The sequence below is a fragment of the Lynx canadensis genome, chromosome X, assembly GCF_007474595.2.
Source record: "Lynx canadensis isolate LIC74 chromosome X, mLynCan4.pri.v2, whole genome shotgun sequence".
In the NCBI taxonomy this organism is placed as follows: domain Eukaryota; kingdom Metazoa; phylum Chordata; class Mammalia; order Carnivora; family Felidae; genus Lynx; species Lynx canadensis.
The window spans coordinates 53,103,814-53,119,213 of NC_044321.2; the positions used below are offsets into that span (position 1 = coordinate 53,103,814).

Consider the following 15,400-nt stretch of genomic DNA (forward strand, 5'->3'; position numbering starts at 1 on the left):
CCTTGCACATGAAGTGCCTAAATACATGTCCTTTTGATTTTATTTGAATGGCTTGCATTAGTTTCAGAAGTCAAAAAAAGAGAGAAAAGGATGAAGACACTTGTAAAAACAAACAAAAAAAAACTTCTGCTGCTTCTCCTTATTTTATGAATGAGGATAGGGACACATTCTTTACCCAAGGAAATGAAAATTTTAGCCAAAGGGATGATGTTCTTAGCATTTAGCCCATTTATATATGGGAAGTGAGCTATTTTCCTGTGGAACTGGCGGTCCTGCTAATCCTGGTTTGATAGGCAGACTCCTGCTGGCTTTCCAGTCAAGGTAGGAAAGTGAGATCTTTTGGGGGAGAAAAGATAGCCAGCTGCTGGGTTTACATATAAGCCGAATTTTTTTAGTGATTTCTGCAGTACTTGGGACATGAATAAAGGCTAATATTTGTGTCTTAGAGGTAAAGTGCTTATCAAGTATAGCCTAAGCAAAAATATTCTTTGCTCTTGCCCTTGCCAGGGCTGATCCCTGGTTATTGATGGGAAGATAACATTTCATGCTTTTTTGGATTCTGATAACTATGCTGAGCTTGATAGAGCCATGTGTGTAGAAAGTAAGAGAGTAGCAGAAAGATAATAGTGTAATGGAAACTATGTTGGATTTGGAGCCAGTTAGTCCTGGGCTTGTTGTCAAATCACTTTGGACTTTACCTCTCTGAATGTGAGTTTCTTCATTTGATGTAATAATGACCAAAAAAAAATGTTTCTCAGAGTTGTTTTGATGCGTAGAAATCACCCAACACAACAAACAGGCTGCCATTAAGACTTATTTTCCTTCCTTCCTTAGTAAGGGAGAAGTGCTCAGAAAAAAAAAAATATGGCTACATTCCTGTGGATGAGAATATGGGGAATTATCATCTACCTGAGGCAGATTAACCCAGGACATCATTTTTTTTAATGCTTAGACATAGGGTATAGGAGAGAAAAATAATTTGACTTTTGATTAGTAAGAACCATATTTTATTTTTAAACTTGAATTAATTACTACAGGAGACTCAGAATTTTACTTCTATTAAGGTTTTAGGATTGGCTTTCTGACCCTCTCCTTCATATCCATCTGAAAGGACTCAGATATAGGTCTTGTTAGAGATAAGAAGTTTAGATGACTCCTGAAGCTCCATCCTATCCTAAAGACCCTATGGGTATTTTAATGGCCAAGTGTTGAGATGGTAGCCTGAGAAATTTCCAGCATCACTGTGTGTCATTTCCCAACAAGAACCTCAGGTGTAAGGATTTTGCTATTTTATATTGCAGAATGGAGGTGAGGGGATGTCTACATGATCTAGAGAGATGACTAAGGAAAGTGAGGGAATGGCGGGGGAGAAGACCAAAGAAGGCTGGTATGATAACACTAATCATGATCCCTCACTTGTGTATTCATTTTAAAGGCTTTTTATCTTTTTATATAATTTATACTGCCACTCACAATAGAGCTCAGTAGGATGGGCAATACTATTCCTATTTACAGGTGAAAGTGAGGCTTAGAGAACTAGAGCAAAGGATACCAAACTGCTTTGTTGCTTAGTCTCTTTTGGCCATAGATTTCCCTTTGGATAAGGTAAGGCCATATAGCTGGGTTGATACCATTTAATTGCTCTAAAATTGTTTCCTGACCACCATTTTAAGTTAGATACCTTAACCTCAGCACTCAGGTTTCTGTCTTCATCTATCCCTCATGTAAACATAGCCCATGAGACTGGCTGACCCCAGAGAACTTCTTGAATTCCTTAGCAGGATCTAAAAAGGCTTGTCCACATGACAGGAAACCCCACAGACGTCATCACTAGAAGTAGCAGAAAAATCAGCTTCACACTGACTCAATGAAGCAAGAAATAATCTTGTTTTCTAAATAATAATAATTTACACATGTAAATTTGCTCCTAAAGACCTCAGACTTCTATCCTCTTATTTCTGCTAGGCACTGACATGTGTTGCATTGTTTCTCCTGTGTCTTTCCAGTTTGGAGACTTCCAGGGACCATGTCTTACCTATTGACTATTACTTTCCGCCCCAGAAGACCTGCCTGATCTGCGGTGATGAAGCTTCTGGCTGTCACTATGGAGCTCTCACTTGTGGAAGCTGCAAAGTGTTCTTTAAAAGAGCCGCTGAAGGTAAGGGGTCTTGCACACTCACTTCTACCTCCCTTTCTTCTTTATCTTGTATAGAGATACACCAATCTTCCAGAGCCCAGGATTTTATCATTTCAAAGTTAGAGTCACTGGTGGGACCCTGTCAAAGAACCTAAGAGCCTAAAGAAACAAGTTTTCATACTTTCTGGTCCCCTGGCTTCAGCAGCCTTGGTAGTACAGACAATGTATTCAGTGAAGGTGGTCCCATCTGGTGCTTACAGCTTGGAAGGGTCCTACAAATAAAATAAAATTAATTATTTGAAAAGATTTAATTTCTTCCCTGTTTGTGTTCCACTTTGTTGCATAGTGATGGAAAAATTGTCTTTATTAGAGAAGTCAGAAGTCGAGAAACCCCAACTGAGTCCCTAACCCATTCTCTGTAGTGAATATGGGAATGTTCCTTCACAAAGTCTCCCTGGCCTCAGCCCCAGAAACAAAGCAGACCATCAGTCTGTGCACCTGCTCCTTTCTGCTGCTGCCTTTTTGAGACCTCTTTGAATTAATAGCCCCTATATAAGTAGGGATCCAGAGTGATGAAACACTTTTGTTTTTTCCATAGACTTGCCTTCAGGATCTGTCCATTGGTCCAGCACCCCAAGCTAAGTTTCATCTTATATTTGGCTCAAGCCCCTGACTTCTTAGTCCTATTTAGCTTAGAACAGTTCATGTCTGATCCGCTACCAGAGGTGCTCAGCCTACATCCTACAGCAAGAACTCCCATTTCCAGACCTCCTATATATGCTAGTGACTCCTTCCTTCCCAATCAACCTGGGCTCAAACCTCCTATTCATCCACTGCCTTCCCCATCCTGTCCTAAGAGCTTGTTTTCACAAAGGGACACTGATAAACAGCCCGTAGACAGACATACTCTGCTCTGGGGGCACACCCAGTTGCCAAACACCAGTATCTACTCCTGCCTTCACTTTCCACAAAGGAAATACTTCCTTCCAAGACCTATCCTTCTCTTTCTTTAGCCTAGAAGTATTGAGTTCCAAGTCAGAACCCAAACAGGCAGCCTTTCCTTATGTAAGGGCTATAAACCCTGAGGACACTCTTAAAAGTGGCAGGTATATAAGCCACACCTTTCACCAGAAATGTTATAGCACCCACCAGAGGACAACAGAAGCATCAGAGAGCTTTTGGCATCTAGACAAAAGGTGCAAAGCAGGTGCCCTTTACTAGTTTTTGTATTGGTAGCCATTTGGAATGATTATTGCCTTCTCATCATTTTAGCCAGGTGGCAGGAATACTTATAAAACAGAAAGTCATTATTCTGTTTTCTTCCAGTCCCCAAAGCAACAACGAGACAGCTAGAATTTAGTATTACTGAAAATATGCTGCATGTTCCTTCCATACCCCCAAGTGGCCTATTGCTACTGCTTGTACTGGGATAGTTTGATGTGCAGGGCCCCAGTACTTAGACCTAGGCAGTTTGGAAAGAAACACAGAGAGCAGTACCTGCTTTTCTTAAGAGTACGTACACAAGGATAGCTGTCAGATAAGAAAGCAAGGAATAGCCCCCAACGACTTCAGATCATCTCACCCCAACTTCTCCAGTGGATTCTGCTTCCTCCCTCTACCCCATCATCCAGTAGGCCTTGTCTGTAGAGCAGAGAATAAACCAAGGCACCTATCTAGAGACTGTGTGTCAGAAAGCCCAGACAGCACAGTAATAGCAGTCATATCAGATGGGGAAAGAGTTCAAATAAGCAACTGAACAAGCAAATACAAGTCAAATAGATTAGATTGTATTTGATGCTGCCTCTGGTTTTACAGATCTGGGTCACAATACTGTTATTTTTGGAAAACAGGGAAAGTAATCAAACATTGTAAAAGGGGATATTTTGCTGTCATAACGTATTCCACATGGAAGCTTTGTTCAGAAGTTAGAGGTGAAGGAGGAAGGAAGGCAGAATGGCAGCTGGCAGGGATTCCTGGGAGGAGCTGTGCTATGGTGTGTATCTTGGACTATTTGAGAACAAGGAAGCAGAGAGGGGTAATCACTCAACTTGCAGAACACTTGGAAATCCAGCAAGGTCTTAAAATGCTCTAGACCTTAGAATAATTTAAGTTATGGAAACTTGGTAATATTTTCTTTGAGAAAATGAGCCTCCGTGGGCTCATGGGGCCAAATACTCTTGACTCTTTGACATACAAAAAAATCACAAATGGATTTCTTACAAAGCTGTGGATCCCCTTGGTTCCTTTGGAATATGAACCCCAGGTTCCAGTCCTGAGCCCTTTGAGGGATAGGAGAAGATGGTATAAACACACACACACACAGAGAAAAGAAAGCAAAAAATGGCATTTTCTTTCTTCCTCCCATCTGAAAAACTTGGTGACTTGAGTTTACTACTGTCATTATCTCTGTTTGAAGGCGGGGGGCTGTCTTATTATCCACAGGAAACATTTATTGATTCCAATTTTTCCCCACTTTTACAATGTGTCCTTATTGCCCAAATGGCCTTTATGAAAGTGATTCTGAATCTGCTTTATTAAAACTTGGAATTCCACCTGTCTTGGAGAAAGTGGAGCACAAATCTTTCTTTTCCTCATTTGTTTGTTGTTGTCAGTTAAGTCAGACTGAGTATTCAGTGTTGATTACCACTTTATTCATGGTTTCAGAAATCTCTGGACTGGGCACAGGTACAAGACTTAAAAGCCTGGCATGTCAGACAGAAATCCATTTCTAGCTTTGGTAGATCATAAAGCATGAGGCTTTAATGCTGTCGTTGGTGCAAGGCTCAGCACAGAGTCAGTTGTAATCTAGCCAGATTTTCCTATTGAGGAGGAAGAGAGAGCCTCATATTTTCTCATTGTCAGTAATTCTGGGAGTTTGGGGTGAGGATTAGGCTAGTCAGGGAAGCATCTTCATATTTTGAGATTAAAAAAAAATAATGGTGGTAGTCCATGGGGCTAAAATCACTAAAAGATTTTTGGTTGTTGAAAGCTCAGTGAAAGTGTGTGTGTGTGTGTGTGTGTGTGTGTGTGTGTGTGTATGTGCACATGTGCATATATACACACACATGCAGTTGGGGGAAGATCTGTGGGCTAGAATCAGGTATGAGGAGTGGGGTGGTGGGATGAACAGCGAGGTTACAGGGGAAGGCATACTGAATGCTATCTAAAAGGCCAGGAAGTCAAAGGAAGGTGATGCCCATACACAGGAGTAGAAGCTCAAAGGAGTTTTAGTTGTCTGTCTTTGGATAATTAATTTTCCTCTTTGGACTTCAATTTTCTCTGTAAAATAAGGGACTTAAACTAGATATTTTTAATATACCCTTCCAGTGTAGATGTTTATGACGATTCTACAAATTCAAAGCATCGTCACTATCAAAACTATTATTGGACCAAACAAACATGCATTTATACCTATATGCACTTTTGGTTTTGCCTTCTTAACAGATAGTGAACCCTATCTCCCATTCTTTTAAAAATCAATTTTCAGGGGCGCCTGGGTGGCGCAGTCGGTTAAGCGTCCGACTTCAGCCAGGTCACGATCTCGCGGTCCGGGAGTTCGAGCCCCGCGTCAGGCTCTGGGCTGATGGCTCGGAGCCTGGAGCCTGTTTCCGATTCTGTGTCTCCCTCTCTCTCTGCCCCTCCCCCGTTCATGCTCTGTCTCTCTCTGTCCCAAAAATAAATAAACGTTGAAAAAAAAATTAAAAATCAATTTTCAGGTGATATAGCCATCTGGGAAAGTGCACTATGGATGGGCTAGGTTAAAATTCAGGACTCTGAGATTCCTCCTTTCCCCAGCATTGTGACCATAGTTGGTTAACTTCCTTTCTTTTCCATTTTCTCATCTGGAAAATCAGGATATAAATCCCCATATTTACCACATCATGTTTCAAAGAGGGTTAATTAGTTCATTATGTACACTGTGTGCTCAAGAATTTACTATTTTTCAGACATTTTCTAGTAAAACATTGGAGATTGTACATCCATTTGTTTTGTACACATGGAGTGCTGTTTGGTACACATCATAAAATTGAAACTGTAGTTTACATTCTGGACTCAAAGAATTACACCATCCTCGGCGATGTTTACAATATGTCCCAATTTAGTATTCCTGGCAAATTTTATATAAGTATGGCTTTGATTCCGTCTCTCACCCCAGGTTTTTGTGAGGGAAGAAATGGAAGTGAACCCTCATTGAACTCTTTCTGTCCTTTAAATCCATTCTTTCCCACCTCAACTCATGTGGAATTGAATGTTAACTTCTTGTTTGGAGACTTGCAGAGAGTTTTTTTGTGCTTTTCAGTGTCCTCTTGACTCCCTCGCTTTTTCAGTAACATTTCCCGGGGGCAAATTAGCTATGTTAGAAGGATCTGCTTGCAGCGTCACCAGAGCCTTGATTAGGTATCTTTGGCCAAAGAGTTGACTGATCCTGATTGCACTGATCCTGGATATCTTCTCACAAAGTTCCTCTTATCTTTTATCTGTCTCTGGTTTTTCTAAATGCCAAAGCCAGGCTTTAGATCTGAGGTCAGCAAACTTTTTCTATAAAGGACCAGGTAGTAAATATTTTGGGCTTTGTAGGCCATATGGCCTGTGACTCGACTATTCAACTCTGCATTTGTAGCCTGAAAGCAGTCCTAGACAATACGTAAGCTAATGGGTGTGGCTGTATTACAATAAAATTTTATGGGCACTGAAATTGAAATTCATTTAATTTTCACATGCCATTCAGTACTATTTTTGTTTTGATTTTTTTCAGCCATTTAAAATCTAAAAATCATCCTCAGCTCTTAAGCCACACAGAAACAAGTGGCACAGCGGATTTGGCTTGTGGACTGTAATTTTTGACTCTTGCTTTAGATGGTCACTTATGTGCTTACAAGTCTGCAGACTAAATTTAACTCTTTCCAATGTTCTAGTATTTTATTAACTCTCTAGTTCATCTAATTTTAAACATTCTTCTGAGTGGCCAGAGTTTGCACATCTTGGTTTCCCAAAATGCCGGATCTGGTGGCCTCTAGGTATTGAGCATTTTTACTAAACAGGAAAAAAGTAAGTTAATCTAGGAATGCTAGAAGAGAATACATTTTTTTCTAATGATCTAGTAGATCACTCTCCTTTGCAATACCCAGATAAATTGAAAATATTTCATATGTTTTCTAGACTTTGGCACCATAAATATGTGGATGACTATGAAATCTACATGAATGAGTTTTGCTGGATGCCACATATACCACAGATGGTAAAGAGGAAGGACTTTGGAGACTTTCTAGTACTAAGTGTTATGGAAAAACTTTCTGTCTGATAGAAAACAGGGCCAAGGTGGTCACCTGAGTTATGGATCTGCCATACATTTCCCCATGATTCTTTGTCTTTACACATTTGCTGGCATAATTCTTGCTGTCCCCACAAGACTAGACCACAGGCCTTCAGAATAAATAATTTAGCTCTATAACCCATTGCAGTTGATACCCACTTGCATCTCTCATTAATGCCCAATTTGGGAGCCAGGTCAAGAATTTGCCATTGCTGCTATACAGTGCCCTGTGCCTGCTTATTTATAGCATGTACATTTTATGAAAGCAATGATTAACAGGAAGTTATGTCACTTCCAAAATCTTCCTAGTCCATTGCATGCTTCCACTTTGTGTTACTATTTCCCAATCTGTTACATTTTTAAAGCCCATGTATTGAAGCTAGAACATTTTTTCAGTCCTCCACAGAATCTCTTGGTAATTGTGAAACTATGTGTAGTAGATTTTTGCATTTGGCTGCTATTGCAAAGGCAAACATTAGAACCACTTTTTCTTCAAAGGTAGGAGTTATTTCTTACTTCTATGGGCTCTAGTCCCATAGCAAGAAACACACTATCCTTCAAAATGACCAAAATCTGTGATGAGCCATTATTTCAGAAAACAGTCTCTTCAGTTATAACAGCTATGTGTGCATACTTCTGGAACCTATCGTTCAGGTGTTTTCATGCTCCTTTTCATGGCTAGGCAGCTGCTTTCAGCATTCTAAGTAGGCAGGTGTGCAGAAGAGGGTACAGAAGAGGAAACTTCCTCCTATACAAAAGAGAAAACTGAGGGGCACCTGGGTGGCTCAGTCAGCTGAGCTTCTGACTTTGGCTCAGGTCATGATCTCATGGTTCCTGAATTTGCACCCCAGATTAGGCTGTCTTCTGTCAGCGCAGAGCTCACATTGGATGCTCTGTCCTCCTCCCTCTCTGCTTCTCCCCTGTTTGCACTCTCTCTCAAAAATGAATTTAAAAAAGAAGAAACTGATATTTAGAGGTGAATGTCTCTTTATAAAGGGAATAAAGATTAGAATTCTCAGTCCCTTTGCTTCCAGTCTTTGTTGCTATTCCTGAGGCACCCCAGTGGAATCACCATAGCCTCCTGACAGACCAGTGCCTAGAATGGGCCTGGTAGTAATCTGCTCATTCATTCAGCCAGTAAACATTTACAGGGTGCTTACTACATGTGGGGTGTTGGGATCACATACTCAAGGTACAGAGCTTGCCTCAAGGAGCTTGGTGATCATAATCCTGGACATCTTTAAAGCTCTTCAGTGAATGCAGGGCCACTATATCCACTGCCCATTTGAACTTCAAAACCATCTGAGACAGAAGGCAAAGTTATCCTTCTCATTTTCCACATAAGCAAACTGAGGCTTTGACAGTTAATCAACATGTAGTAAATGGAATAGCTGGAATTTGAACCCAGGCGTTCTGAGTTCAAAGGTAACAGTCACTCTGCTATAGTATAGCTTCCCCTCAAATATATAAACACACTAACCCAAAGTAGAAAGAAAGGGTTGTTATGTCTAGGCAAATAAGAAAGCCAACAGTGAAGAGATGACAGAAGTTAAGAAAGACATAAGTACTGTGGGGAGAAACCAAGGAGACACTGAGTAGCACTAATTTGAGGGAGCTTGTCTTCCTAAGAAAGCCCCAAATATTTAAAAGAGTTGGTGGTGAAAAGAGCAGTTTCTTCATTAGGTAGAGCTGGGGACATGTGAGCCATAGTCCTTCCACCACCTCCTACTCTTCATAGGGAAAATTCTGATTCTGATAAAATCAGCATTAGTAGCTCTTCATTCACTCTCATCACACATGCACAGTACAGAAAGCATAGTTTAACACCTTTTATCAAGAGAATTTTGCTCATTACCAAGCTAATGGAAATGCTCAGAGACAAAGCATATACATACAAATGGTAGATCCCTGGTTCCTTGACCCTTGGCTTTGAGACTTCTCAAAGTGTACCACAGAATGTTTTCCATGGGGCCAGGAGTAAGAGAAATTTATTTTCCTCCTCTTTGATGTCAAAAACAGAAAATACTGTATTTTAGGACAGAGGTTAAAAGCCACAAAGTCTTGTCCTCTATCAGTGTTTTAAAATTTTGATCTTCCTTTTCCTCCTGGGATGCATCATAACATGGATGGACCTTGATTTCATTGTGGTATCTGCTTGTGTGCCCTGGAGAATGGGCCTCTCACAGTTCTATAAGTTAGGTATAAATACATTCCTACAGCTCCATGGTACAAGCTCTTTCACTTTCTGGACAGCTAACTCAGCCATGAGCTGTTTAATAAAAAGACTTAAAAGATTTGCAGCGCTTGGAATCACAGGTTCTGAAAATGCTAATCTGTTGAACCTTGAAGAAAGGAAACTTAGAAACCTAAAAATCTTGCCAAGATATATTATGGATAAGGAAACTGAGGCTCAGAGAGAGGAAATGACTCTTCCAGGTTCACAGAACCTATAACTGGCAGATATTAGGGCTTCCTAGAGATTTCTTGTTTCTTGCCTGAGGGATCCTTCAGCTTCAAAGCCAATTAGCAGAGCCACAGAGATTGTTACCTTGAAACACTCAAGAATTATGTGAGGCAGAATAATAAACATTTAGAACAGCCCTTGGCTTCCAGAAAGTACTCAGCTTTTGTGAGTCCCTTCTACTTCTGTAACTTTATGTTTTTCCCTTTAGCAGGGGAATGATTAATGTTAGTCTATGATAGAAGGGCTCTATGAGACATTTTATGGTATGAAAACTCTTGCAAGGTTTTGTGTGTATAAATGTGTATGGATTTTTTAGGGAGTGTTTCATAACTTTCATGTGATTTTGAGAGGTCATATAACACAGAAAAGACTATAGACCACTAGTCTAGTCTAGTGTTTGATAAGGAATTTATGGACCCTCAGAGGAGTATCCTAACTACAGAGATATCCAAAATGGCTGACGACTGACACTTTCCCCACATGGTGTCCATTTATTCATAGGTACTTACTTAATGTGTACGCCAGACCTCTACCAGGGACTTGGATGAGAGATAGTAAAAAAAGTTATTTATTGGGCACTCAGTATACCCAATATTGCTTTACAGACATTTTCTCATTCAATCCTCACAACAACCCTATGATATAGGTATTATTATTGCCCCCACTTTGCAAGAGGAACCAAGGCACAGAAGAGTTAAAGTGACTTGCCCAAAGTCTTGCAACTAGTTAGTGGCTGTGGAGTGAATATGACAGCGTTCTCAACATAACAGAGTGAGGTAAGTGCTGTACTAGAAGTAAGTACTCAATCCTCTGTGCATACGGAATAAGAGAATGAGTTATTTTACCTGGAAAGTTTGAGAAAGCTTCACAGAAAAGTTAAGGGTTGATTTAGGTCTTGAGGGATGCATAATAATTTGTTAGATGCAAAAAAGGTAGGAAGGGAACTTCAGGAAGAGGGAAAAGAGAAACGAAAGGCAAGTCTGCATGAAAGCTAGAGGCTTGTTTGAGGAATATTATGGAGTGCAGAGGGGGGTGAGTTCCCCTTATCACATGCAGCAGGTCCCTTGACCAGCCGTCAGTCAGCCTTTTGTGCCTGCTCCACCCCATGCCGAAATGTGCATTCCTGTCCTACTCTAATCTCTTGGCTTTTTGGAAGCAGGCTGTTGTCTAGGTGGTGAAACAAGAGCACCAAAAGGGTTCTGGTCCTGTCATTGTCTCACCATGTGGCCTTAGGCATGTCTCATTCTGTCTTTGCCCCTAGAAACTTCCATCTGAATAATAAAGTGGTTGGACTATATGGTTTTGAAGAATTCAGCAGTAAATCTGTAACAGTCTAAATATTTAACAATAAATCTCTGAAATTTTATGGATACTCCAGATGTATCTATTTGCCAGTGGTTCACTTTATATGCATCAGCCATGGGAAATAGGCAGACCCAAGTTCAGTCCCAAGTCTTCTCTGTGCTTCTGTGAGGAGAGTAATAGCTCAAATGGCTATTGTAAGAACTAAATGATGTGTAATACAGCTCCTGGTGCCCAGTAAGTTTTGGTTCCTTCTGGAGTGAAGCCTTAATCATTGGCACACATATACTTATGGTGTCCCCAGGGTCAGCAGAAAGGGAAGATGGGAAATGGTATTTGTGTTAGTCCCTGATTAATGTAAGGTTCTCAGACACACACACACACACACACACACACACACACACACACAGACACACACACACACACACGCACACACACATCTTTTCAGTGTTAATTAAGGGTCAGTAGTATTTGTATAAGAATATGTCAAAAGTCAGCCTCTTCCTTTTCCTTCTTTGCCTCTCTGGGCACTGTGTGTAACACTCCCCAGACAGCACAACAAGCACATGTTTTATTGCTTCTCCTGGATTCCAGGCTTTGGACTTGAAGGTGTTAGAGCTATCTGTGTGTCTTCATCCTCAAGACTTGTCTGACCTCCCTGGTAAATTCAGGTCCATAGCCACAGGCCAGGGAGGGAAAAGGTCATAAATCTGAGCCAGCACCTGTGTAAATACATTTTAAGCCTTCTTTTCCGGAATACAGATGGATGTTTTTTTGAAACCAAACCAGGTTGTCTTTTATATAGAGTTTTGCTTTGTATATCATTGATGTTTTGGACTTCTTGTAAGAGTGTGGTTTGGTTGTAGTGTTACTGTTTGTTCATTTGTTTTGGGGGGTAAGAGGCATTTCTTTCAAAAACAGGATAATGTCTTAGTATGAGCTATGACTCCACTGTGTTTAAAATAGAACACTAGTGATATACTGGAATTCATTCTGCTTCCCATAGATTGGCTGTACATCCCTCTACCCCCATTCACTCTCCAATGTTGATCCTTTTAAAAATGAGCCAGCCAAAGCTAATGTGTAGCATACTGCTTATCTCTAACTCATACCTGAATCACCTTCATATCTTGTCCAAAATTCTATGTGTGGGGGAGATGGTTAATACCCTGCCGAGGGCCCCTAGGACCCATTAGTAGGTGGGTATCCAGTTATTTAGGTCCCTTAGTTCTGCTAGGCTTCTGAATACAGACAGGGTTGGTCCTTTATCTGCATTTGACAGGCCTCCTGCTTCCCACTGTCCTACAATGGCCTCTTCGTCCACACTATCTGTGTAGCCTCCATGACTCCCCAGAAACTCCTCTGTAGCCCATGTTACTTAGAAAACATTCTTCTTTGTTGTTTTTGCAACTTGATGAGGACTAGCCAGCAAATTTAGGTTCATATTATGGTTACATTGGAGCAGAAATAGATGTAGAAAACAAAAAATATATGGGATGATTTCTCATCTACCTAAGAGCCCTACAAAGATACTAGAATGCTCTCTACCTAGAATCCCTATTGATATAGGGGTAAAATACTTGATTTACGTACATTTGTTAACTGTGTACCCATGGGAAAATGACATCTCCTCCCTGAAATTTAATTTTCTCACCTATAAAATGGAGATAATGATGACCACTCCCAGAGAAGTTGTAAGAATTACATGACATAAGGCAACTGGAAGTTTCCTTGCATAGTGCCAGACTTTCAAAAATAAAGTGAACTAGACAATGTGGACAACGCCTCCTGTTGCATGAATGAGAAATCAGCCCCATATCAAATTATAGAATATTTCCAGGGGTCCCATGATTTCACTGATAGAAATGCTAGTGTGAATTAAATAATTCACCTGTTGCTATTTACATATATAATTTGATAGTAATTATTTTCATACAGATGGCATATTTCACACATGATTCAAAATATGACAGTTTTGTAGATGTGTAAACGCCTCAGTACCAAAAACCCAAAAGGAATTAGCTAGAGCAATGGTAAGCAGCACAGAGCTCCCTGGACCCTGTCTCCTAGTTACAGGGAACTAGATTTTACCATTTGTATTCTCATAGTCTAGTGGCAAGGAAGAAGGTATGGAGGTGAATAGCTTTTATTCATTCATTTTTTTCAACAAGTATTATTTCAGGCCCTGTGTAGGCCCAGAGATGAGTGTGAGTTGACCCTGTTGTCAGGGAGCTTCTAGCCTGGTGGACGTGCCCTCCGAAGTTAGCTATGGTTTTAATACTGCACAGAATATCTAAGTACAGCAGAAGCAGTGTGATGGACAGGTGAGAAAAAGTCTACAGGGATAGCACCCCTGCTCTGTGCCCAAAGACAACCCTGATCAAGGCCAGCACAGTTTGAGGGGCCTACCCCCATAAGCAGTTCTGGAAGCCTTATCAACAACAGAAAACAATAATAATGATGATAATCATAGCAGTTCATATTTACTGAACATTTTCTCTGTGTTAAGCACTACACCACTAAGTGCTTATGTAATCTTTACAACACCCCTATGAGGTAGTAGATACTTGCAAATAAAGAAACTGAGGCACAGAGGACTAAGAAAGCAGTAAGGTAACTAATTCATCTAGGTTCAACATACATTCAGTTTCTATTATATGTCAGGCCTTGTGCTAAGAGCTGGGGAGAGAGAGATGAGTAAAACATCTGAGTCCAGCAGAAGCAGCAAATCAGCACACAGTGAGGCAAGCATATTCCAGGCATTCTGCTTGATACTGGAAACTCAGTGATGAATGAGACACAGTCCTTTTCAAAGATCTCGAAGTTTAGTGGGGGATAACAATGCAGAAACAAACATTAAATACTGCTCTAATAAGTGTCCTAAAAGAGGTAAGTAAAACATGGACCAGATTATGCAGCAACTGATTGGTTTAAATCAAAGGCCAGAAGAAACAATGTTATTAAGAATTATGGAGAAACTAATTGATTTAAATCAAAGGCCAGAAGAAACAATGTTATTAAGAATTATGGAGAAACTAATTGATTTAAATCAAAGCCCCCCCCCCCAAAATGTTATGTAATTTTATTTCAGCTTGGTCATTTATGTTCAGTTTTTCATTCTATTCCTAAAATGGATGATCAGTATTTGTTTTGCACCCAAAGATATTAAAACACTGCAGGAGGCTGTGCTTGCAATATAGTTAAACTACTCTGTTATCCTATTTCATGCCCACACTTTCTTCTTCCTCACCTTTACTCAGGCTACTCCCTCTGCTACAAGTGCTTTTTCTCCACATCTCGGTATCCTTCAAGGTCTCATTCAAATGCTTCCTCCATGAGGCTTCCACTCCATCAAAAGACATCCCACCCTTCTGTGTTCCCACAGCACTTCATGACTCCCTCTCTTGTGGTTCTTTCCATTTCTTGCTTTACTTCAGCAATGTACTTACCCATATTTTTCCCTCTGCTAAACTGATTTCCTTAGTGGAAGGTTCACTTTGATGAAACCATGATTTTATTGTAGATGCATTGGAAACCTCTTTTGGATTAAATTGTGCCTTATGGGTGTCACCCTACAATGTTAAACATGTGAAATTACATCATCTGTCTGGAGATTTGTATTTTCTACTAATGGCTTTTTAAATGCCCACCACCTTCACACAACAACTGACCAAAATACGTGTCATTATTTTACGTCTTGCCTTCATGCTTGCATAATTGGTAGTTTTTTTTTTCTTATGCATCTGTTGTTAGATATTTAGATTGCTTACATGTACTTAGGTTGTATTCATACACATTATTTTTTTTCTTTTTAAAATTTCCTTAGAATCCATTTGTACCAGTGGTGTGGTAGACACATTTATCTGAGTCAAAAGCAAGCATTGGGGGTTGGAGCATATAATGGGAAGATCTTTAGGAATGGTAGACACATTGAAGGAATTGGAAGGAGGCAGGTGGCTATATATACATCCAAAATCATGTGTTATGTATTAGGAATTTATTAAAGTCCCCTCTGTTTGAAAGTATCTTGCCATGCATGATCTGTAACAGTGTCTGATACCCCCCACCATATGTGGAATTGTTTTGGAAGACTTAACTTTCTGGGACACATTCAACCATTCTCATAAAATACTATTGGGAATTAGGTTGTCAGTATATCCATTGGCAGGACTCTGAAGGCACA

The 15,400-nt window shown here is 40.2% G+C and overlaps 1 protein-coding gene across 1 annotated transcript in view; it reads left to right on the forward strand.

Moving 5' to 3' along the window:
• The window catches only part of AR (androgen receptor), a 184,303-nt gene that overhangs the window by 104,833 nt on the left and 64,070 nt on the right, over nt 1–15,400 (forward strand). The window contains exon 2 of the mRNA XM_030305521.1: nt 2,007–2,158. Within this exon, the coding sequence (XP_030161381.1) occupies nt 2,007–2,158 (152 nt within the window). The remainder of the gene's footprint in view (nt 1–2,006; nt 2,159–15,400) is intronic.